Consider the following 24,176-nt stretch of genomic DNA (forward strand, 5'->3'; position numbering starts at 1 on the left):
GCCAGCTGCCCCCGCTCCGTCTCCCGCTCGCCCTAGCCGGCCTCCCTCCCTCCCTCCCTCCCTCCCTCTCCGTCTGCAGGAAGGGAGATCCCCGCGCAACCCCAGCTGCGTTTGGAGGGAGAGCGAGGTAAGTGACGGCCGCTTCTCCGCCGCCAAGCGCTGCAGATTTGCAAGAGAGGCGAGCGAGCGAGCGAGGAGGACCCCTGTTGCAAATCGCGGAGGAGGAGGAGGAGGAAACGCGCCTTTGCAAAGTGGCTTCTCCAGATCCGGGGAGGTGGCGGGAGGAGTTTGGGGACTCCCCACTCCCTGGGGAGAAAAGGGCAGGTGCGTCGCGCACAACTGCAAGAAACGCTGGCGAGCCACGTCGTTGCTCAGGCTCAGCCAAGTGCCGTCTTAGGAAGGGGCTTCGCTCATATCCGCGTCGACGCGGGAGATCCGCTTCCCGGCTTCGCCGCCGCCGCTCGACCGGGAGAATTCCGTTGCCTGGGGCTCCCGTTGCCCTTCGCCTGTCATCGGACGGGAAGAAGGACAAGCGTCGAGCAACTTGCGACAGGCTCGGGGGCAGAGGCGTTGCGGATCGGGAGGTGCTGCAGCGGGGTGTGAGTGAACGTGAGAATGAGCCCGGGAGTCGCGTTCCCGGGTCCGGCGCGCACGCGGGTCGGGAGAGCGTGACGGGCGGGCACCCGCGTCCGGGAAAGGGGTCCCAAGGAGAGGGGGTGAGATCGGTGCCAGGTTTATCTCTAAACTCGCAGGATGCGCCAAGAGTGGCTGGTGTTCTGCAAAATAATATCGCCGCCCGCCCTGGTCCTCTGGAGGCCCTTCCGTTAACCTTTACATTCATGTAAATCCCGCCCCGCCTTTTTAATAGATGGAGTGAGCGCTTCTGAAGCGGGCAGCGTGGTTTAGGAGCATAGGAAGCTGCGTTGCCGATCTAGCTCAGTGTTGCCGGCACTGGCTGGCAGCAGCACTCCAGGTGTTCAGAGGAGGCATTGCCAGCCCTAGACGGAAATGCTGGGACCTGTTGCATGCAAAGCAGGTTCTTTAGCGGTAATCTACAGCCGTTCCCTAGGGTATCATTAAAAAAATAATAATACTGCCCACCCAAAAAGTGATATAGAATCAGAATTGTAGCGGTGGAAGTGACCCCACAGGTAGTCTAGTGTCCAACCTCCTGCAATGCAGGAATCACAACTAAAGCATCTATGACAGGTGGCCATCCAAGGTCTGCTTAGAAACCTCCAAGGAAAGGAAGTCTGCCATCTTCTGAGGGAGTCTGTTCCACAGCTGAACAGTTCTAGCTCTTCCAGATGTTTAACCTGAAGCTGCTTTCTTCTAACTTGAATCCATTGGTTTGGGTCCTATTTGCCAGAGCAGGAAAAAACAAGCTTGCTCCATCTTCCATGTGGCACCCCTTTAGGATAGCCCAGTGGCGTAGCGTGGGGGGGTGCAGGGGGGCCCGGCCGCACCGGGCGCAACATCTGGGGGTTAGGGTTAGGGGGCGCAAATTACTTGCCTTGCCCCAGGTGCTGACAACCCACGCTACGCCACTGGGATAGCCATCAAATCCTCCTCTTTTCCAGGCTAAACATACCCAGCTCCTTCAACCGTTCCTCATCAGGCTTGGTTTCCGGACCCTTGCTCATCCTGGTTGCCCTCCTCTGCACACCTTCCAGCTTGTCAACATCCTCCTTAAACTGCGACACCAAGAACTGGACACAGTACTCCAGTTGTGGTCTGACCAAGGCAGACTAGAGCAATACTATGACTTCCCTTGATTGGGGCACGATGCTTCTGTTGATGCAGCCTAGAATAGCATTTGTACTTTTTGTTGCTGCAGCACACTCCCAGCCGTCATTCCTTCTCTGGTCACTGCTATGGATGGACAGCCAGACTGACCATCTAGGCACTGTGATTGTCTGCAAAGCATTCCCATACGGCAGCGTTAATGTTTCCAGACTTCATGTCACGTTTGCAGACATCTTTGTAACACAGGGTTGGTCTGCCAATGGGCTTGGTGCCCGAAGCCAGCTCCCCATAGAGCGTGGGTTGGCAAACTAAGGCCTGGGGGCTGGATCTGGCCCAATCGCCTTCTAAATCCGGCCCATGGACGGTCTGGGAATCAGCGTGTTTTTACATGAGTGGAATGTGTGCTTTTATTTAAAATGCATCTCTGGGTTATTTGTGGGGCATAGGAATTTGTTCATATTTTTTCTTCTTCAAAATATTTATCAGTCCCCACAAGGTCTGAGGGACAGTGGACCGGCCCCCTGCTGAAAAAGTTTGCTGACCCCTGCTGTAGAGTATGCCCCTGGGGATCCTGCCATCTTCCATTCTGTGGACATGGCCGAGCCAGGATAGGAGTGTGAACACACTGGGAATGTGGACTTGGGAGAACACATCTTGGTTTGAGACTCTGCCCTGCCATGTGAAACCCCAAATCTTCCTGACGCAGCGCATATGGAAAGTGTTGAGGCATCACTCCTGGTGGCTGTAATTGCCCATGACTCACTTCCGTAAAGCAGCATGCTCAACAGGCAAGCCTGGTAGACCTTCGTCTTGGTACTGGATTTTAGCATCAACTTTCCCCAAAGCCTTTTGGAGAGGCAGGCTGTGGCCGTAGCTGCCTTGCTGGCACTCTTCTCCAGTTCTTGTCCTGTGATGCTGGCGTTGGGAGGAGAGACAGTTTGGGTTGCTTCCCCAGGAAACAGGAAGGAGCTTCTCCAAACTGTGTGTAGGTTGACTCTTACTGCTCCTCATCACAGCACAATTCCTAGGAGCCACACACATCCAATGGTGAGGTAGATTAAGGTTACCAGTCATCCCCGTTTCCCGGGGACAGTCCCCGGATTTACAAATCAGTACCCATATAAATGCAGGTGGCGCTGTGGGTTAAACCACAGAGCGTAGGATTTGCTGATCAGAAGGTCGGCGGTTCGAATCCCCGCGACGGGGTGAGCTCCCGTTGCTCGGTCCCAGCTCCTGCCAACCTAGCAGTTCCAAAGCACGTCAAAGTGCAAGTAGATAAATAGGTACCACTCCGGCGGGAAGGTAAACGGCATTTCCGTGCGCTGCTCTGGTTCGCCAGAAGTGGCTTAGTCATGCTGGCCACATGACCCAGAAGCTGTACACCGGCTGCCTCGGCCAATAAAGTGAGATGAGCGCCACAACCCCCGAGTCGGCCACGACTGGACCTAATGGTCAGGGGTCCCTTTACCTTTACCCATATAAAATCCATTGAAGTTGAAAAGTGTCCCCGGATTCATGGAAAAAAATCTGGTAAAACCTTAGGGTAGATCCATGTTCAGCTATGTCACAGTGCTCCAATTTTCCTACGCCTCTTTTTAGTTGCCTGTCGTGTGAGCACGGGCCCCTGGTGGCTCCTGTTTTGCTTTTTTAAATCTTGTCTTGCATTAAAAACAAGGCCCATTTATGCAAAGTATCGGTCTCGCCGGAGAAGTATGAACAAGGTGCCCCTGAACAGTGTGGAAAAGCTGCAGTTCGCCCATGGGCGCCTTCATGACATGGTTTTTATTCTGAGAAGCTCTGCATGCTGACGGTCTGTGTGCATTTCCTTGTCCTCTGTTCTGGGCACAGGGGAAATGGCAGGGGAAGGAGGCTCCTGAATGTCTGCCAGGGCTGGGGGGGACAAACAGAATGGAGAGATCACTAAAATGAACGGCCAAGTGGAATATGCAGCTTTGAAACAGAGCGACATAGCGGGGGGGGGGGGAGGCGGGGGGGGGAGGGAGCCCTTGGCAGAGATGCAAAAGCCACGTGAACCTGTGAGCCAAATACGGCTTGCTTGAGCAGAGCATCATTATGAACTTCAGTTCATAATGTCCCACTCATTGCACTCTCTGATTTACAAATGGAAAACGAGGACTGAGTGGGTGGCTTTGCCCAACGCCTTTAGCGACAAGCGATGCTAAACTGGATTTAGTGCTCCTCGTTTTCAAAGGGTTCAGCTAGAACACGGCTGAATGCGGCAGCTAGACTGGTGACTGGGAGCGGCCACCGGGACCACATAACACCGGTCCTGAGAGATCTGCGTTGGCTCCCAGGACGTTTCCAAGCACAATTCAAAGTGTTGGTGCTGACCTTTAAAGCCCTAAACGGCCTCGGTCCAGTATATCTGAAGGCGCCTCTCCTCCCCCATCGTTCTGCCCGGACACTGAGGTCCAGCTCTGAGGGCCTTCTGCCGGTTGTCTCCCTGTGAGAAGTGAAGCTACAGGGAACCAGGCAGAGGGCCTTCTCAGTGGTGGTGCCCGTCCTGTGGAACGCCCTCCCTTCAGATGTCAAGGAAATAAACAACCATCTGACTTTTATAAGGCATCTGAAGGCAGCCCTGTTTAGGGAAGTTTTTAATGTTTGAGGTTTTATCGTGTTTTTAATATTCTGTTGGGAGCCGTCCAAAGTGGCTGGGGTATTATTATTATTATTATTATTATTATTATTATTATTATTAAGCCACTGTGAGAACAGGATGCTGGACTAGATGGGCCACTGGCCTGATCCAGTTGCAGGCTTAGGTTCTTATGAAGGGACCCAGAGGCTCATTTGGTACAATTCCTTGCAATGCAAGATGCTGCTAAGCCACTGTCCCAGAATTCACAGCCTCTTTCTCACTCCCTTGAGCCATTCACTTGCCACTGCCTTTTCCTATGGAACAGGTTGCCAACTTCTTTTCTCTTGGCCCTGCTCCCAGTGTAGCAGCCCAGAGTGTTGGACTGGGGCTTAGGAGACCTGGGTTCAAATCCCCCCTCAGCCATGAGACTCACTGGGTGAGAGTCTCTCAGCATAGCCTACCTCACAGGTTAGCTGTGAGGATAAAAGGGGAAGGGGAGAATGTCCTTGAGCTCTTTGGGTGAAAGGTAGGATATAAATGCAATACTACAACAATAAAAGAAATGTGATATTTTATTGTCATTTTTTTATTAATTGCTTTCTAATTGCTGATGTAAGCTAGAGATAATTTAAAACAGAAGAAACAGCAAAAACTTTTAAAATGAACCTTAAGCCATACAAAGCAGACATTTGTGGTGAAGAGCCATTTATCCCGTTGGGAAGCAGTCAGAACAAAAATGCCTTCAGTTGCTTCCAGAATGTGGGCTCCTGCAGGGATGCTATTCCACAGAACAGGGACAGTCACACTAAAAGCCCTGTTCCGAGTTACTCTGGAGGAGGCTTCTGAGATCTTTGGAACTTGCAGGATAAACTTTCCCACAGACCACACGGGGCTACTGAGTACCGTATATAAGAGATAAGGGGAATTCACAGGAAACCTGATCCTGAGTTGTACAGGGACTTATACTACTGTTAAACCACTGGAAGCCAGACAGCTTTGCAAATCACCTGGAGATTCACCAGTAGACCCCTGTCTTCCTTGTAGGCACTTCTGGTTTAAAGCAGTAGGGTGCAAAACCTTTTGAGGTCCCACGCTTAAACTCTCGTTCTGCCACACAGTCGTGCCCTATTTTATTATGCTGCTCGTGTTTGCTGCCGTTGCTCCAGAATACGTCTTATCCGAGGAGGGGGGTGGCAGAGCAAAGCAGAGAACGAGAAGGATGGAGCTGAACTTTCAAAGAGAATAATTCATGGGTGCTTGTCGGGGAGTCGCTTGGTAGTAGCTGACTTACAAAGGGAATCATTTATGAAGAGATCATTGGAAATTGCACGTGGTGTAATTTAGGGGTTCCTGGCATGATGGCAGCCCTAAGCAATGCATTGTATTACAGGAAGGAAGTTCCACGGAGCATCATTTTGGATGGAAACGCTAAACCAAACCATTCTGCAACGGCAGATTGGGGTTGAGTTTTCCCAGGGGATGGAGAAATAATCACTATTTTTTAAAATAGGCAGGTAGATAGTGTCTTGCACCAATTTCACCTACGCGATGGCAGACTTGCGTGGATCACTGCCAAATAAATAAGTAAGAAATAAAGAAATAAAGACAGAGAAAAAGTAGACGGGAGAGCAGGGGGAAATGGCTGGCTCAAACCACCAACCTTCTGGTTAACAGCCAGATGCCCTGACCCATTGTGCCAAGGATTGCGGGAGCGATGTTTAAATACTCACATCTTTCTGGGATCTGATTATTTAATAGACAACAAAACAAATGTGAAATGGTGCCCCCTGGGTTCTGGGCTCCCAGCTTTGATCTCTTCTGAACCGCCATCCTACAACACCTTGAGATGTTTCAGGTGATCCTCAGAGCTTGCTGGCTCCCCTGGCAAGCTCCCCTGAGAGCAGAGTGTAGTTAGATGCTGACCATGGTCTCTTCTCCTGGCAGAGGGCGGCACCACTGAAGCGGGGTCTGCCGTCAGCGATGTTGCAGTGCAGACATGCTCAAGAGTTCAGCTTTGGGCCCCGAGCGCTGAAGGACGCCCTGATCTCCACGAACCCTGCGCTGCAGGAGCTCTACGCCAAGGCCTTCTCCAGCGCCGAAAAGCTCTTCCTCTCCGAAGCGTACAACCCGCACAGGACACTTTTCTGCAGCCTGTTCATCCGGACGGCTTTCGACTGGCTCCTCAGCCACCCTGATGCCCCCGAGGACTTTGAAACCTTCTACTACTCCCTGCTGAGGAGGAAGCAGAGAGTCTACCGCAAGCACATCTACCTGCAGCCTATAGGTAATGCACCTGCTGGGTCTTTGGCACCAACTAACAAAGAGGACAGGGATGCCATGTGTGGAATTGAGGTTGTGAAGGGAGAGCTATGCAAAGGAGGCAGGGAAAGTGGGATCTCTGGCTTTAGTGCCTTTCCTCTTGGTCAGGACACCTGCTTTGCATGCAGAAAGTCTCAAGGTAGTACTGGGGGAGACCCCTGCCTGAAACCCTGTTCAGTTGCTGCCAGTCAGTGTAACCAATGCTGAGTTAGATGGACCAATGGTCTGAACCTCTGTATAAGGCAGCTTCCTATGTTCTTTAGAAGGGTGCCAGCCCTCCCATCAGATGTCAAGGAGATAAACAACTACCTGACATTTAGAAGACATCCGAAGGCAACCCTGTTCAGGGAAGTTTTTAATGTGTGACATTTTAATGTATTTTTAATCTTTGGAAGCCGCCCAGAGTGGCTGGAGAAACCCAGCCAGATGGGTTGGGTACAAATAAAAAATTATTATTATTATTATTATTATTATTATTATTATTATTATTATTATTATTATTATTGCAGCAACAGTAGTTGCTCTGACCACAACAGTACATGATAGTCTGACCGATTTCACTTGGTGGTGACCAAGATTCAGAGGCTACTCTTGTCTTTGGAGGCTACTCTTGTCTTTGGAGTCCTGCTTCAAGTCCCCATAGGGACTTCACCAGAGCCAGTACCCATCTCTAGTTTTACAATGGACCCCGTCCAAAATCCCCTAGAGCCGGTCTCGCATGTGGCTTTGGATGTAGTTGAAGACCCTGGGTATGTCTTCAACACATTCTGAAGATGCTGGATTTTCCTTGGTAGACAAGCAAATTGTTTTCGCTTGCAGTAAATCTTCAGATACAGAGCGCCCTCTCCCTTATTAGTAATGTTCTTCTCCGAGGAAGGCAATGACTGCTCAAAAAGTGCAAATGCCAGGCTCTTACAAAACATATACTAATAATAACATTGGAAGTTCGTGCTCTGGGGATTCTTCTCCTTCTTTGGGATTTTTCTCCTTTCTTGCATTGCTGTAGGGCATAGTCCCCACCCCCCTCAGAAAGAGCCCCAGAGGAACTGGCTTGATGCTTTTGCTCTTAGATCTAAGCGACGGCCCTGCTGGGATCTCACTGCTGGACTCCCTCTGTGGCTGCGTCGAGTCTTTCTTTTGGGGTCTCCGAGTCAAGTGCCTTCCTTCTGTCCCAGTCTCTTCCATCCACTGCTGTTACCGTCACAGCCAGGATTCGGACAGAGTGCAGCTTCATACAGGTAAGCCGACAGGAGAGCAAGTTGGGGGACGGCGAGGCGTGTTACTAGGAAATGGGGCTCAAGTCTGACTTGGGAGAAGGGGGTAAGTGGGGAATTTTGCCAGCCCAGAGGCAAGAGTCAGAGGCAGGGGATCCTTCATGGCTGGAGGGTGGAGCACAGGATGGGTTGGAAGAGGAGGAGGCAGGGCAGGCAAATGAAGGGCCAGGTGCTTCCTCACCCTCTCCTGCACCACTGTCTCCCAGAACCAGAAGCGGAGTGAAAAGGGAGCAGCAGAGGAAGTTTCCACGCAGGCGCAGTCTCTGGCTGCGTGCCCAAATCCCGACGGGAGAAAGTACATAAACTGGTGGAGGGGAAGTGGTCCCCTGTTTCTGCAATTGCTCCATAGAGGGCAGACCTGGGAAGAGCATAGTAGATACGAGACTGTTGTGTGTGGGTATTCAGAGCTGTAGAGGTGACTTTAAGTGTGATCTTTGACAATTAAGAGCATGTAAGGGACACGGGTGGTGCTGCGGGTTAAACCACAGAGCCTAGGACTTGCAGATCAGAAGGTTGGCGGTTCGAATCCCCGCGACAGGGTGAGCTCCCGTTGCTTGGTCCCTGCTCCTGCCAACCTAGTAGTTCGAAAGCACATCGAAGTGCAAGTAGATAAATAGGTACCACTCCGGCAGGAAGGTAAACAGCATTTCCGTGCGCTGCTCTGGTTCACCAGAAGTGGCTTAGTCATGCTGGCCACATGACCCGGAAGCTGTACGCCGGCTCCCTCAGCCAATAAAGCGAGATGAGCACCGCAATCCCAGAGTTGGCCACGACTGGACCTAATGGTCAGGGGTCCCTTTACCTTTACTTCCCATGTGCATTTCTTTGGCTGGGAAGTGCCTTTGACAGTTACCGGGAACTTGAGGTCATCCTTGCCCTCTTCCCTTCTCCCTTGAGTACGTCCTTGAGTCCCCTCAACCCTCTTAGGCCAGGGATAGAGAAGCAGTGTGGCCCTCCAGAGGTTGTTGGACTCCAGTTCCCATCATCCTTGGCCACTGGCTGTGCTGGTGGAGCTGATGGGAATTGGAGTCCAGTAGCCTCTGGAAGGCCACACAGTTTTCCCACCCTGATTTAGGCAATGTTTCCCTTTTGCCTGCACAGTAGAGGAGGAAAGGTGTGAGGCAGGGGGTTGGAGAATAGTCTTTCCATGGAAAATCATTCCATCACTAGCAGCTGCAACAGTAAGCAACCAGATGGAGGATTGCAACCACATTTTCCTTTTGGAACACGCCCCTCCTCACCACACAAACATATTTCCATCCCTTTGTTTTCATGGAAAAAGGTGCTAACCCAAATTGGGTGTGTTTATAATGGATTCCTGATTAGACTGATGCCCTGTGGATGTGTTCTGCTCATCCTGTTCCACCCCAGCTACTCAGGAAAGGTTGCAATATATTTAAACTAAGGCTTGAAAATAAACGCTAAAAACCTCATTGGAATAACAAGTCATTACAGACTATAATGGCTTTGGTCTAAGCTACCTGAAAGCTCCTATCTCCCTATACAAACCCATCCAGGTATTAAGATCCTCAAATGAGCATCTTCTCCTGGCACCATCAATATAAGAGGCACAGTTGGGGGTGACATGGGAGAGACAGGGCCTTTTCTGGGGCTGCTCCCATACTGTGGGATTCCTTCCCAAGAGAGGTCAGACTGGCTCCTTTTACTTTATCTTGTGAACCTCCTTGAGATCTTCAGGTGAAGGGTAGTATATAAATTTAATATTTTTTTAAAAAAAATACTTTAATGCTGGTTCCATGTATTTTATGTATTTTAACCGTGTTTTTCCATTAGCTAGTTTTACTGCTTTGTATTTTCCAATGGTGTTTTTAAATGCTGTAAGCTGCCTTGAATCCCATCTTGGGAGAAAGGCAGGATATAAATACAGTACACAAACAGACAAACAAAAGCCTGAAACAGGGTAGGCTGTACTTGCTGCTGAAGGGCAGGGAATAGGTTTCTAAATTCTCTTCCAAGGGAATTGAACGAATGACAAGATTGACAAGTTTCACTGGATTGTGTCTTTTGTTTTGGCATCTTCCTTCCCCCCGTAGATGGGATCCTGACCTTTCTGAAGAACAACAAGCCCATGGATGCCCTCTGCGTCTTGGGTCTCACCCTTGCCGACCTCTACCCTTGTGAAACGTGGAGCTTCACCTTCAGCAAGTTCTTGCCTGGCCAAGGTTTGTCCAGGGATGGGGAGGAAAACACCTCCATAGTTCTCTTAAAAAGAGAAGCACTGTGGTGTAGTGGTTAAGAGCGGTAGTCTCGTAATCTGGGGAACCGGGTTGGCGTCTCCGCTCCTCCACATGCAGCTGCTGGGTGAAATTGGGCCAGTCACACTTCTCTGAAGTCTCTCAGCCCCACTCACCCCACAGAGTGTTTGGGAAGGGAAGGGAGGAAGGGAAAGGAGAATGTGAGCTGCTTTGAGACTCCTGAAGGGGAGTGAAAGGCGGGATATCAAATTCAAACTCTTCTTCTTCTAGTAGTGACGAGGCTGTATGCTATGGTTACCAGATTTTTTTCAATGAATCCAGGGACACTTTTTTTTTTTGAAGCTGAGAAGCAACAGGGAGTCAGTAGTGGGGATGGTGAGGCAAAAGAACATATGCATATTGTATAAAGGTGCAAAGCCCTTCTTTTGCACCCTGTGAAACATAAATGCACAGTTTTTAAAAACTGGGCAACAGCATGCCACATGCCTGTGACTCCCCAGCCTTCCCCAATCTCCTGCCTCCTTCCTCCTTTGTTTTGAATGTTTGGGGCAGGCTTGGGAGTCACAGACGGGTGGCTGTTTCCCAGTTTTTTTTTAAAAAAAACCCTCTGCACATTTATGTTTCACAGGGTGTAAAAGAAGGGCTTTGCACCTTGCCTGGCAAAGAAACCACGTGCCTTGCACTCCTCCTGGGCAATGCCCGCCCGCCCGTGACTCCTGAGCCTCCCCCGATCTGTCAAAACAAAGGGGGAAGGGGGCAGGAGATCTGTACCACCGGACTTTCCTGGTTCCCCTTCAGCAGTGAAGGTGGCAGCGAGCAGCTCCTGAAGCCAGCCAGAGCCAACTGCGCTACCAGGCTGGCTCCAGGCTGCTGAGGCTGCCACTGCCATGTTTCCCAGGGACAGATTTGCAAATCTGGGGACATTCCGGGGACGGAATTTGTCTGGGGACAGATTTGAAAAACCGGGGACTGTCCCCAGGAACCGGGGATGTCTGGTAACCCTACTGTATGCCCTCTGGGGAGGGAGCTCCAAAGATGCGGAGCCACCAGTAGAAAGGCTCTGTCCCTGGAACCCACCAGTCTAACATCACAGATGTTGTATCATCTCCCTCTCTACAGGAAAGGACCATAGTTCAGTGGCACAGCACCTGACTTGCAAGCTAAAGGTCCCAGGTTCAACCCCCAACATCTCCTGACAGGGCTGAGAGACACCTCTCTAAAACCCTGCAGAGCTGCCAATCTGTGTTGACAGTACTGATTTAGATGGACCAACCGATGGTCTGATTTTGTTGCCTATGTTCCTGTGCCCTTCTTTTAAATCGCCACACCCAAGCCCACCTTTTCCACGAAGCACTTCCTTAACATCCACACTCCAGTCTTCCTTCCCAGAATAAGCACCTCTGGCTGCATCTGCTCACATCTATCACCTGTTGCCCTTGGCTCTCACCTCCGTTTGCTATCCCAGGGATGGCAGGAGTTGCAGTCGCAGGTTGACCACTCCCATTTGGGACTGTGAGCTCCTTGGAGTGCGGGGTGTGATGCTGAAGCCAGATGCACACCGGTGGGGAATTCATGGCTATAAGTGGCTACTAGGCACAATGGCTCTGCTCTGCCTCTACAGTTGGGAGGCAGCAGAAGCAGCAGAAGAAGAGTTTGGACTTGATATCCTGCCTTTCACTCCCCTTTTTGTTGTTTTTTTTCATTTAGTTGTGTCTGACTTTTCGTGACCCCATGGACCAGAGCATTCCAGGCCCTCCTCTCTTCCACTGCCTCCCACAGTTTGGTCAGACTCATGTTAGTAGCTTCGAGAACACTGTCCAACCATCTCGTCCTCTGCCGCCCCCTTCTCCTTGTCTATGGAGACTAGCCCAAGGTCACCCAGCAGCTGCATGTGGAGGAGCTGGGAAGCAAACCCAGTTCACCAGATTACGAGTCCACCGCTCTTAACCCCTACACCACACTGGCCCTCTTCTGTGCTTCTGAATACTGGTTGCTAGAAACCGCTCTTGTGCTCGGATCCTGCTTGTTGGTTTCTCACAGGCAGCTGGGAGAAGAGGATGCTGGGCCAGCAGGGCCACTGGTCTGGTGCAGCAGGTTCTTCTTAAGTTCTTAATGCGTTTGCCCCTCCCTGTATATTTTTGACTGGATTAATTTAAGAGCGAAACAATGATCGATTGTGGTCCTCTCCTCCTGAAATCCCGCCAGTTCTTCCGCTATTCTGCAGTTTTCTATAACTTGTTGTTCCGGTTTCATTAATAGTTGCCAAGCGTTTAATGTGGCAAGGATATCAATGAGGTTCTTTGGGTGGTTAATTAGTTGGACAGCCTCCACTCCACTTTCTGATATAGAGGAACCCTGGTAAACCAACCAGATGGACCTTAAGCAGTTTGCTTCAAAAATAAAACAATCAAAGGATCCTACCAGATTAATTGTAATTTAATTCATTTAGCTCTACCAGCGCTTTTTTTTTTGCAGCACAGTTATCAATCCTGCTGCTTTCCCAACTGCTTGTTTTTTTGCTTTTAAAATCAGATTTTATTGCAGTTTAGTAATCTGGAATTCTATATTTTAAGCTGCTTGGGAATTGATCTGAAATAATAAAATAATTACTAACGAAATGCCTGTGAGGGTACACTAGGTAAAGCTACCTGTGGCAGAGCATCTTCTTGGCTTGTGCAGTCAAGTGCCAGGTGCCTGGGTGGTGCTGTATAAACTCTGCGGCTCAGCAGGCTTGATCTTTCGGTCCCTCCGTGGGCAGGTAGGTGAGTCCACCCACTTGTCAATCATCTGGTGTTATAATGACATCAAAGTTGACCCACGGGGGTCAGGGAGGGGTTTTTCCACCAGCATGTTTCCCATAGCAGGGATTCCATCTTGCCCTCTGGATTGTGGATGCCCACTGCCGGAACATGGAAGTTGTGGTGGCCGGCAGCTCCTCTTCTTCCTCAGCCAATGACGCACCCTTTTCCACGATGGAGGGGCTCTGTGTCCAAGCTCTCCCCCTGAAAAGGGTGCATCACTGGTTGGCTGTGGAGGGCGGAGCTGAACTGCTTCTCTCTCAGCACCACAGCCTACCTGCCGGCTTTTCTCATTGACTTTGTGGGTGCCCAGCCCCCACAATAATATTATTGTGGGTGCCCAAGCACCCACAGCGTGCCGGAGTTGGCTCTTATGCCCCATAGGGAACACAGTGGCAAAGCAGCATCTTGTTGTTGTCTAGTCGTTTAGTCGTGTCCGCCTCTTCGTGACCCCCTGGACCAGAGCACGCCAGGCACTCCTGTCTTCCACTGCCTCCCGCAACGTGGTCAAACTCATGTTGGTAGCTTCGAGAACACTGTCCAGCCATCTCGTCCTCTGTTGTCCCCTTCTCCTTGTGCCCTCCATCTTTCCCAACATCAGGGTCTTTTTCAGGGAGTCTTCTCTTCTCATGAGGTGGCCAAAGTCTTGGAGCCTCAGCTTCACGATCTGTCCTTCCGGTGAGCACTCAGGGCTGATTTCCTTAAGAAAGGATAGGTTTGATCTTCTTGCAGTCCATGGGACTCTCAAGAGTCTCCTCCAGCACCATAATTCAAAAGCATCAATTCTTTGACGATCAGCCTTCTTTATGTTCCAGCTCTCACTTCCATACATCACTAGCAGGGCTGAATTCTCTGTTCATCAGTTAAATGCTACTACTTTGGCTGAATGTGCAAGTTCCCTATGGGGAACTGGTGGGCACAGCCAGTGTAGAATTGAACTCTGTTCCCGCACCCATCAGCTTATGTCAGCTGTTATGTCAGTTGATTGACAGCCGGGCCTGGTTTTGGAAAAATGGCCTTGTGGGCAAAACTTGACACCCTGGCAGGCCAAGATTGGCCCAGAGGCCAGAGATGCCCAACTCCTGCTATAATGGATTTATTTGAATATTAAAGTTGCATATAGCAGCGTATTAAAAATTGAGCAATTATGAACTTTTATTTTTCTGCTTGTCAGTCTTTTATAAATTTAATGAACTATTTTTTTAAAAAAGAAGTCAATAAGATATACTACTGAGCATTATTCTGCCTGCAAAGTTCTGCACAATTTGCTTAATGCATTCTGAGGCAGCAAGGCTCCTCAAGTACACGTTTACCACACACTCTCCAGCAACAAAACCTCCTATAAATTGGTACTTAACCCCTGACTATTCTATATAGGCATAACACTGGTTTGCTCCATCTCTCTCTTGCTTAATGCTTAATTTTTAGAAGATAAAACAATGCTGGGATCAGACTGACATCTGTCCATCTTCTCTATATATTTCAACAGACTTCATTATATGACAGATATCTCTATACCCAGATGTGTAAGGGTGGTTTTCCTATCTGGGTGGTATGCCTGGGCGTTTGAGGAAATGAGACTGATCTCTCTCTCCCCTCTTGTTTCCTGCCTCCGCAGAGGTGGGGGTCTGCAGCTTTGCCAGGTTCACGGGCGACTTCCCCCAGATGGGTTGCACCACATTAAACCCAGCGCCATGGAGGCAAGAGGTTCATGACGAAGTTATGGCACACGCCAGACATCAGGCGTTGCTGTTCAACATGCTGGAGATGCTCCAGTGTTGCAAGGTGAGGCGTGCAATATTTCCCCAACAGTGGAGCACCTGCGTTGCATGCAGAAGGGCCCAGGTTAAGTGTCCAGCAATTAAACACACACACAAAAGGATCTGGTACAGTGCTGGATTTACATATAAGCTAAAGAAGCTGTAGCTTAGGGCCACACTCTCTTGGGGGCCCCCAAAAAATTAAAGGAAAAAAACACCTGGATGTACATTAAAAAACAGATAAAATTAAACCTACATACAACAACAACAACAACAACAACAGTGTTTTGTTCCTAGCCTGCTAGCCTGTTCCCTCAAATATCACTGGTTTGCTCATTTCTATATATAGGGTGCCAACATTCTGCATGGACTGGTTGCAGGGCAACATATAGCATGCAGCTGCAGACTGCAGTGCACCACAGTTGAATGTTGGTCAAGCTGCTGTAGCTGTTATCTAATATTAAAGAGTGCTTGTAGAATGATGACCAGGCAGTGTAGATTAAGGGTATGAGCATATATTATGAGCATATATTCAACACAAAAAAACAGTGACAATTTGTTGTTGACAAAGGACAGCTGGACATATAAAGGGCCCCATTACCTTCAGCAGCTTAGGGCCTCATCAAACCTAAATCCGGCCCTGGTGGAAGAAAGGAGAACCAGTTCAAGGCAGGAAAGGCAAACTCAACAGTGAAAGTTCAGCTTAATCTGCTTTTGGTTTCCCCCCCAAATGAAAGGTCACATGCCATGAGATCTGCCACCTGATTGGCTTGGGGAATTGCCGTTGGCTCCAGTGCATCATGCAGGGGGCTCTGAGTTTGGATGAAGTTCTGCTGCGGCCGCTGGAGCCCTGCCCAATATGCCTCCGGAAGCTGCAGTACGTGGTGGGTTTCAAACTCATCGAGCGCTATAAGGTAAGAGAATCAGAGAGCAAGATGGCTCTTTCCCCTCCTTTCTGAAAGGCGGGGGTTTGTCTGGTCACCAGCTCCAGGCTGCTCATCTTATAATCCCCATCAGAGGGAGACGGAAGCAGAGAAGTTGTCTGGAGAGCAGAAACCTACAGGCGGCTCAGAGTCTCAAGCCATTTGCTGTGTAGGAAAGGCAAGGGATCAGCCTGTCTGTGTCCCTGTGTGGCTCTCCTCATACAGGTCCTCATTCTGGTCAGGTTATGCACCCCTAAGGCACAGGATAAGGCTGAGAGGGGACTGGCCATGGAGCAGGTGCTCGTTCCTGAAGCTTGTGTAGGGGCTCTGCAGGATCTGTGGCCACACTCAAGAGAAATGGTTGATGCTTTAGTTCAGCTCTCCATAGACTTTGGACTGCTGTTGCCATCAGCCTCAGTTTGTGCTTCTTGGGGCCAATAGGAGTTGTAATCCAAAAGATCTAGCTGACAAAGGCTGCTTTAATCTGAGCTGAAGCAAATGCTTCAATAGCAAATCAGACCTATAATAATAATTTATTATTTTTTCCCCAGCCACTCCAGGTGGCTCCCAATCGAATATTAAAAACACAATACAGCATTAAACATTAAAAACTTCCCTAAAGAGGGCTGCCTTCAAATGTCTTTTGAAAGTAGGATAGTTGCTTATTTCCTTAACGTCTGATAGGAGGGTGTTCCACAGGGCAGGCGCCACTACTGAGAAGGCCCTCTGCCAGGTTCTATGTAACCTCACTTCTTGTAGTGAGGGAACTGCCAGAAGGCCCTTGGCGCTGGACCTCAGTGTCCGGGCTGGATGATGGGGGTGGACAAGCTCCTTCAGACACTGGACCAAGGCCGTTTAGGGCTTTAAAGGCCAGCGCCAACACTTTGAATTGTGCACGGAAATGTACTGGGAGCCAATGCAGGTCTCTCAGGACTGGTGTTATATGGTCCCGGCGGCTGCTCCCAGTCACCAGTCTAGCTGCCACATTCTGAATTAATTGCAGTTTCCGGGTCACCTTCAAAGGTAGCCCCACGTAGAGCTCCCAAGCGGGAGATAACCAGTGCATGCACCATTCTGGCGAGACAGTCTGTGGGCAGGTAGGGTCTCAGCCAGTGTACCAGATGGAGCTGGTAGATAGACACAGAATTGACCTGCGCTTCCATGGACAGCTGTGAGTCCGAAATGACTCCCAGGCTCCGCACCTGGTCCTTCGGGGCACAGTTACCCCATTCAGGACCACGGAGTCCCCCACAACCACCTGCCCCCTGTCCCCCCAAGACAGTACTTCTGTCTTGTCAGGATTCAACCTCATGTTACCTGCCATCCATCCTCCAACCTGCCCAAATCAGGAGTGCCCAAGCCTAAGAGAAGGTCCTAGGTAGGTATCTCCTAGGTAGGGACTTCTGCTTGGGGAGTTTCTGGAAGTCCATGCAGACAACCCCGAGCTAGGTAGACCAATGGGTTTCACTTTGAGCAAGGCAGCGCCCTCTGTTTCTGTGTTCCCTGATTATCAGTGCCCTGATCTGAAATGGCAACAGAAGCAGTCAACCCGTTTTATGTTCTCTGGTGCAGAAACTCTATGCCTGGATGCAAACTCTTTTGTCTACCTGGCCCAGCCAAGACCCGGCAGACTTGTCCGTGTCGGAAGACGTTTTGCCATACAGCGCTGACTCTGGGATGGGTGGCGAGAACGATTCCGAAGCGGTGACGTCCCTCTCGGAGCCCCTGACCCCAGATACTTGCAGCCAGGCGGTTTCCACTTTGCAGGATCTTGACCTCGACGAGCCGTCCTGTTCTCTGGCCGATGCTCCCAGCCAGGAGCGACTGGGCGCTGCTCCCAAGCCCTCGGACATAATTAAGGAGTACACCCTGTGGCTGGAGATGTGCATCGCCGCTCTCGAAAAGGACGTATCCGAGGAGGATCTCTTGCAAGTAGACAAGGCGGTGGACGCCCTGGCCCGCTGGGAAATGTTCACAGGGGAGCTGCCCAGCGTCCGGAGGGACCTGCCTTTTGCCAGTGACACTGTGGGGCTGCGGAAGGTCCTTGGAGACAAATTCTCCTCCTTGAGAAGGAAACTGAGCTCCAGGAAAGCAGCCAGGGGTGAATCTTCCCCTTGTCACTGGAGATGGGAGGACAGCTAGCCCCACGGAGACACACTGCCTGTTTCTCATATTCATTAATTGTGGGTTTTGTTAGTTCCCTTTCTTCTCGTTATGCCTCTCGCCCTTTCCACTGCAAGTTCTCGTTGATTTATCAGAGAAAGAATCAAGAACTCTCCTAGTGCAATTAAAAAAAAATCTTCTACTGAAGTATTTCCTTGTCCTTCCTGAAGCAAGTCTTTGGTTTGTTGTATCCAAATGTGCAAATATGATCAGAAGAGTCTTTCAGGTAACCGTTGTAAGTCATATAGGGCTTTAAAAGTTTTAACCAGTACTTTAAATTGGGCCTGAAAATCAACCCAGGTAGACTATTTGGTCCAAAATTAGCATTTTTCTTTTAGGGTTTTGAGAGTTAAATGTATTTTAAGACAAGCACACTGTCCTCTCTCCCACCTCCCATCAAGTCATGAACTTTGTTCTATATAGCTGCACTCAAATTCCAAGGCTAAACCATTGACACCCCCCCCCAAATAATGTCACCTTTTTAAGGATCCAGCTATAAATAACTTGAGCTCCTTTGCTGCATAATAAAGCAATTGAGAGGAATGCATGCTTTCCTGGCAATCTCTAGAGACACTTGGGCCTTTTCAACCAAGGAGAAGAGGAGCGGGTGTGGAAATTGTCAGTGTGGAAATTGTCCCTCCAACGTACCCAAAGTTTTAAAAGCATCTGCAAGTGTTCCTTTAGAAACAGGAAGCCAGGATGTAGTTCTTCCAAACAAATGCAATTTAAAATTTAAAAAACCATATTATTGCAAGCACTGCTTTTTAAAAAAAATTAAGAAAAAGTGCTGGTACTCACCATGAAGTTGTTATACCAGAAAAAAAGAACTTCTTGCAACCATGCTAAATCTCAGCTGTTGTGCTAACTTCTTGCACCATGGTCCCAGCACATGCAGATGATTCTGGAAGATGTTGTTATGATCTTCAGGACATGCAAGACACAGGCTGGCGGAACTGAGAGAACATGACTTTGAGCACAGCCAGCACTCTCTGGCAACCTCTCCACACATTGCAGTGTAAGATTAATAATAATAATAATAATAATAATAATAATTATTATTATTATTATTATTATTTATTTATACCCCGCCCTCCCTGGCCAGAGCTGGGGTCAGGGCAGCTAGCACCAGTAAAATTACAATAAAAACATAATGGGGGGGGACCCAATTTAAAATACAGGTTAAAAATACAATTTAAAATGCAGCCTCATTTTAATAGTAGCCCATAGATCAAAACCATAAGCGGGGGGAAACATAAGGGTCAGACTAAGTCCAAACCAAAGGCCAGGCGGAACAGCTCTGTTTTGCAGGCCCTGCGGAAAGATGTCAAGTCCCGCAGCGCCCTAATCTCTTGGGACAAAGCGTTCCACCAAGTCGGGGCCAGTACTGAAAAGGCCCTGGCCCTAGCTGAGACCAATCTAACCACCTTGCAACTTGGGACCTCCAAAGTGTTGTCATTTGTAGACCTTAAGGTCCTCTGTGGGACATACCAGGAGAGGCGGTCCCATAGGACCTTAAGATCAGTGGGGGTAGGCAAGCTCTCTTTTGAGGTAGCTATTCGGCCATTTTTATTGGCCTTTTCTGTAGCTTCAGGGAATTACAAATTGGGAGAGTGCTGTTGCGCTTAGGCTCTGCTTAGGGGCTCCCTACAGCTATCTGGCCGGCCACTGTGAGAATGGGATGCTAGACTCAATGGGCCTTGGGTCTCATCCAGCAGGACCCTTTCTGATGTTCTTAGGACTGCTGTGAATCGTCCAAATAAGTGGAGCGCTTGCTAGAACACGGTTGAAATGTCACTGCTGTGATAATGTGCATCTTAGCACATTAGACCAAGACAAAACCAAGGGCTGAGTAATAGTGTTTTCTACATTCAGATTGTGTAATCATAGTAGACGTTAAAAGAAAAATGAATTGCTCAAAAGGAAAATATGGAATCCAGTGGTGTGTGAACACAGGACAGCGAGTGCTATGGTTACTGGGTGAAAACAATCCCTCCCCACCAAAAAAAATTCACATCTGAAAATGGTGCATTGAGAGTAAACCAAGTTGCTGCCACCTGCTGGTTGCTTAAATATTGCTGTTTCAATGCTCGGGAAATATCCGTTCTGGTTTGTGGAAAACAGCCACTCAAAACATAAACATTATATATTCCTTTTTGGCACTTAAAAATAAAACAGCAACTGTATGTAAAAAATGGGAACGTCACTAAGGGAGGTGGGGGGGGGGAGAAGGACAGGGAGAGGGAGGGAGGGAGGCAGGGAATGTTTCAAAGTAAACATTTAGATTAGATTCTTTCATTTTTATCAGCAAGTGATAAACGAGAAGCAAAAGCAAAGATGTGTCTGCATCTCCTCCGTCAGCCAGCAAAAGTGTTTGCAGCGCTCTTGCTGTTGCTATGACAACTGCTTCACCAGGCTGAGAGAATCTATCTAGCACCTCTTTAAGCAAGAAGTGGTATGCAGGAGTGTTGGAGAGCGTGCAATATTGTGTGTGTGTGTGTGTGTGTGTGTGTGTGTGTGTGTGATCTCTCTGTGTGTATGGGTGGTATTCAACTCAGTTTCACGCAGAGTCGATGTAACTTAGCCACATTCTTTAATTTCACTGGGTCTAATCTTGAGTAAAACTTAGGCTGAATAGCATAATTTCACACCATGTTATCCCAGGGCTTAACTTGGCACACTGGAAATTTTCCCCATTGCTCAAGCAATCTGTGGATTCAATACAAATGAAGGAAGAACAGGAGAGTTTGTATCCCAGGCAAGCGCAGGACATTTTGCTGTGTCAAGGGCAAGGTGGTTCCTCCAATCCTTTCATATACAGGAGATGCTCGGGTTGGCAGTTGAATCTTACTTCAACAGGACAGTTCCTCCACTGAACGTAAGAGTACAAGGCTAGTTTGGGCACAGGGCAGGCCACGTGCTCCCTGCCGCTTAGCATCTCCTGTCTGAAGCAGATGCCTCACTCCATGTAATGGTAGGGCCGGTGCTGTCTGTATCAAGAGCCTATTGCGTATTAAGAGCCAATGTGTTTTTCCTATACCCACTGCAGGTCAGCTCTGAAGAGTGAAGCAAAACACACAGGGTTAACAACCCCACATGATGTGACTTTGTTGGGAACTGTATCACTTGTGAGCAGACGGGACAAGGCCTTTTCTCCCTTAGGTGTTAACTTTCTAATAGACAGCAGTTAGCTTTATAATGGATAGGAGAAGTGTCACTGAACATGACCCTGTTGTAGCCATAAGGACATAAGATGAGAGTGGCTGATAGTTCAGACCAGAGGCCCGTCTCATCCAGCATCTCACAGAGGTCTACCAGATGCCACAAGTAGGACCGGAGTGGGACAGCGTTCCCCACTTCTGATTCCCAGCAATTAGCATTTAGAGGCCTACTGCCTCCAACACTGGGTGTGGGTGGGTGTACATAGCCATAAGTATGTAGCCACTGAGAGCCTTATTCCCCATGAATTTGCCTAAAGCCCACCATCAGGTCAAAGGGGCAACACAGAAGGAAGACTAGGATGGCAATTAGGAAGAAGCGACAATAAGGGTCTTTACAAGACAACAGAGGGTTGTAAAGGGGCAAAGAGCGGGTGTCTCAGGTTCTCAGTGACTTTTGTTTATGAACATAGGAAGAGGCCTGACACTTGGACATTGGCCTGACCCAACTCAGTATTGTCTGAAGTGAAGGACATGAGGCAGGAGTTGATAATGCAGGTGAGCTGCAAGCAAGCTGCCAGCCAGCTCTGTGGAGGCTCCTTTTATTGACACAAAATGCAAACCCAGGCAGATACATTTTGGGCTGCGACCTTTACACATCTTCCAGTCCCGAGATCGTGGGGTGGTACAAAGTTATTTTGGCACCTGTTTCCACCGCATCATTTTCCCGTTGCACAGTGTATGATGAAGTAGACAAAGGTCTCAGAGACAAAGGTTACAGACAGGACACCGCAGACTACTGAGACAGCAAAAGGTTAGACAGAGGGCAAGATGTTCAGACAGCTGTGGCCTTATCTGTGAGGAGGAGTCGCAGCCTCTCGCCAGGCTTTCAGTCACAGAATATTCCCTCCCAGCCCTACCTGGGAATCGAACTTGGGACCTTGCACTACAAAGTAAGTTGAGGAGGACCCCAGAGTCATCTGTGAAGTGCAAACATCACAGCCGCTTCACTTTGATAACTATATGGCTGCAGTCTCTGCACATCACAACTTTTAAACTCATGAACCTGAAGGGATGTGTGTGTTTGGGAAACAAACCCTCTGCATTACATGGTAAAGTTTTCTGGCTTTAGTTTTCTTTTATTTATTTAGAGTTCAGGTTCCTGAGTCAAACAGCTGAGTCCATTTGCAAGGAAGCATGAGGTGAATACCAAATGCTAGGCTACATTGCATGCTGGGAGCAGGAAAGAGTTCCAGTTGTTTCACTGGTTGGGCCACTTAGAAATACAAGCTGTGCACACACAGGGGTCTATTGTTATTCAGCATAATAGAGAAGAGGCCCTCCATCCTGAATTGGGAGCCTGCCTGCTGAATTATGGCAGTCACAGCCTACTCGGGGGGGGGGGGGCACTTTGTAAATGACTTCAAAGTGAAAAAGGTCCACTTGCCCCTCAGCAGCCTTGAATCCAAGAACCAGACAACTAAGAGTTATACATCAGTGGCAGCAATCCAGTCCTTGCCAGGCAAAGCTCATTCTGCTGGCATCCCTGCTGCAGATGGCTTTTGACAATTTCAAGCATTGGGAAATGAGGTGCTTCACAATAATCCACTCTGTGCAACCATTTGTAGGCTCTCAAAACAGCTACATGGAGAGTGTGAAGGCTGACAGGAAGCATTCAGCAAGTGGGTTGCAGAAATTGCTCTGTTCCTGCTTTTCAGGTCATTGTCTAAAATGGAACGACAACTGGAAGCCACATCTGACCCAAGTGCCACCAGCTGGCACACAAGGGCCAAGTGAAAATTGAGAAGAGGCGTAATGGCTGCAGTGGTAGAGTTTAGTGGCCTGCTCTTAATACAGGGTCTCCTAGTTTTGGCTCTCCTAGTTCTACCTGGCCTAGGTCTCAAGTATCTGAAGGTTCCCCTCTCCCATTACCTGCCACCCTGCACACCTTAAGATCTGCAGGAGAGGCTCTGGTCACAGCTCTATCAACATCTGCAACTCATGGTGCCACAATGCACAACAGGGCTTCTCTTTTGTGGCACATTGGATCTGTAAGTCCCTGTCCTTAAAGATCCAGCTGATCCCCACACTGTCTGTTCTTAGGCATCATGTTAGATTTATCCATTTCCCCAGGCTTAATTTTAATAATAATAATAATAATAATAATAATAATAATAATAATAATTTATTTATACCCTGCCCATCTGGTTGGGTTTCCCCAGCCACTCTGGGCAGCTTCCAACAAAAGATTAAATATACATTAAAACATCAGTCATTAAAAAACTTCCCTAAACAGGGCTGCCTTCAGATGTCTTCTAAACGTCAGATGGTTGTTTATTTCTTTGACATGTGATGGGAGGGCGTTCGACAGGGTGGGTGCCACCACTGAGAAGACCCTCTGCCTGGTAAGAGATACATTGCTGCTGGATTATCTGATTTTCCTATTTCTTGATATTTTGGAATCAGAAAGGCAGAATATCCCCCCAAAAGAATAGACTCTCCTCAGCATGCCCAATAGCCAGGGATAATGAGAGTTGTAATCTAGTAACATTTGGAGAGCCACCCTTGTTTTAATGCTAGTTGCTGAGTAGAGGCCTAAAGCACCCTGGAAATCTTGTTCCAACGTTGCTGGTCTGGACTGACTGGCTTCCTCACCCTTTCTCTCCCATTACTTTGGTTAAGTAGGTTGTGCTACATCCTCTATGTGGCAGCATCAGTCCTAGCCAAACTTTGTTCTGGTTACTCACAGAGCTAACACTGAAAAAGAAAGTGAGATGGCAAGGTAGAAAGTTTCTCAAGTCTCCCAGTACTTTACAGTGGCGTAGAGTGGGGGGTGCAGGAGGGGCCGGCCACACCGGGTGCAACATCTGGGGGTTAGGGTTAGGGGGCGCAAATCCACGGGTTAGGGGGTGCAAATTAGTTGCCTTGCCCTGGGTGCTGACAACCCATGCTACGCCACTGGTCCTTTAGGACCCCAGTGAATACATTCAGCTGTACACGAGGAACCTACTCACCCTGCAATTGGATGGTACAGCTTGTTGACGGTGGGGAAAACTCAGGCGGTAGAATAAGGTAGAATCTGCACTACTGTGTTCATGTCACCATCAAGTGATTTCCCCCCTCCCCAAGATGTGCAACAGGTAACTTGTGAAAATTCTAGCTACTCATTTGGAAGACGTTTTTAGCTGCTTTAGCTGAGTTTTCTTGGGTCCCTTCCAACTTT

At 48.9% G+C, this 24,176-nt stretch overlaps 1 protein-coding gene across 3 annotated transcripts; it reads left to right on the forward strand.

Annotated features, from left to right (window-relative positions):
- AMZ1 (archaelysin family metallopeptidase 1) lies at nucleotides 1–17,945 on the forward strand. Of its 3 annotated transcripts, none has more exons than XM_083711624.1 (7): nucleotides 1–127; nucleotides 6,290–6,629; nucleotides 7,735–7,902; nucleotides 9,993–10,121; nucleotides 14,571–14,737; nucleotides 15,450–15,626; nucleotides 17,208–17,945. In XM_083711624.1, exons 2-7 carry the CDS (start codon nucleotides 6,326–6,328, stop codon nucleotides 17,775–17,777), a joined length of 1,515 nt encoding a protein of 504 aa, XP_083567750.1. In that variant the 5' UTR covers nucleotides 1–127; nucleotides 6,290–6,325; the 3' UTR covers nucleotides 17,778–17,945. The 3 variants fall into 3 exon arrangements, with proteins under 3 accessions (XP_083567750.1, XP_083567752.1, XP_083567751.1); XM_083711626.1 differs by lacking the exon at nucleotides 1–127 and adding an exon at nucleotides 210–324; XM_083711625.1 differs by lacking the exon at nucleotides 1–127 and adding an exon at nucleotides 502–599.
- Nucleotides 17,946–24,176: the final 6,231 nt, after the last annotated feature.

The sequence above is a fragment of the Podarcis gaigeae genome, assembly GCF_964106915.1.
Source record: "Podarcis gaigeae genome assembly, chromosome: 14".
In the NCBI taxonomy this organism is placed as follows: Eukaryota; Metazoa; Chordata; class Lepidosauria; order Squamata; family Lacertidae; genus Podarcis; species Podarcis gaigeae.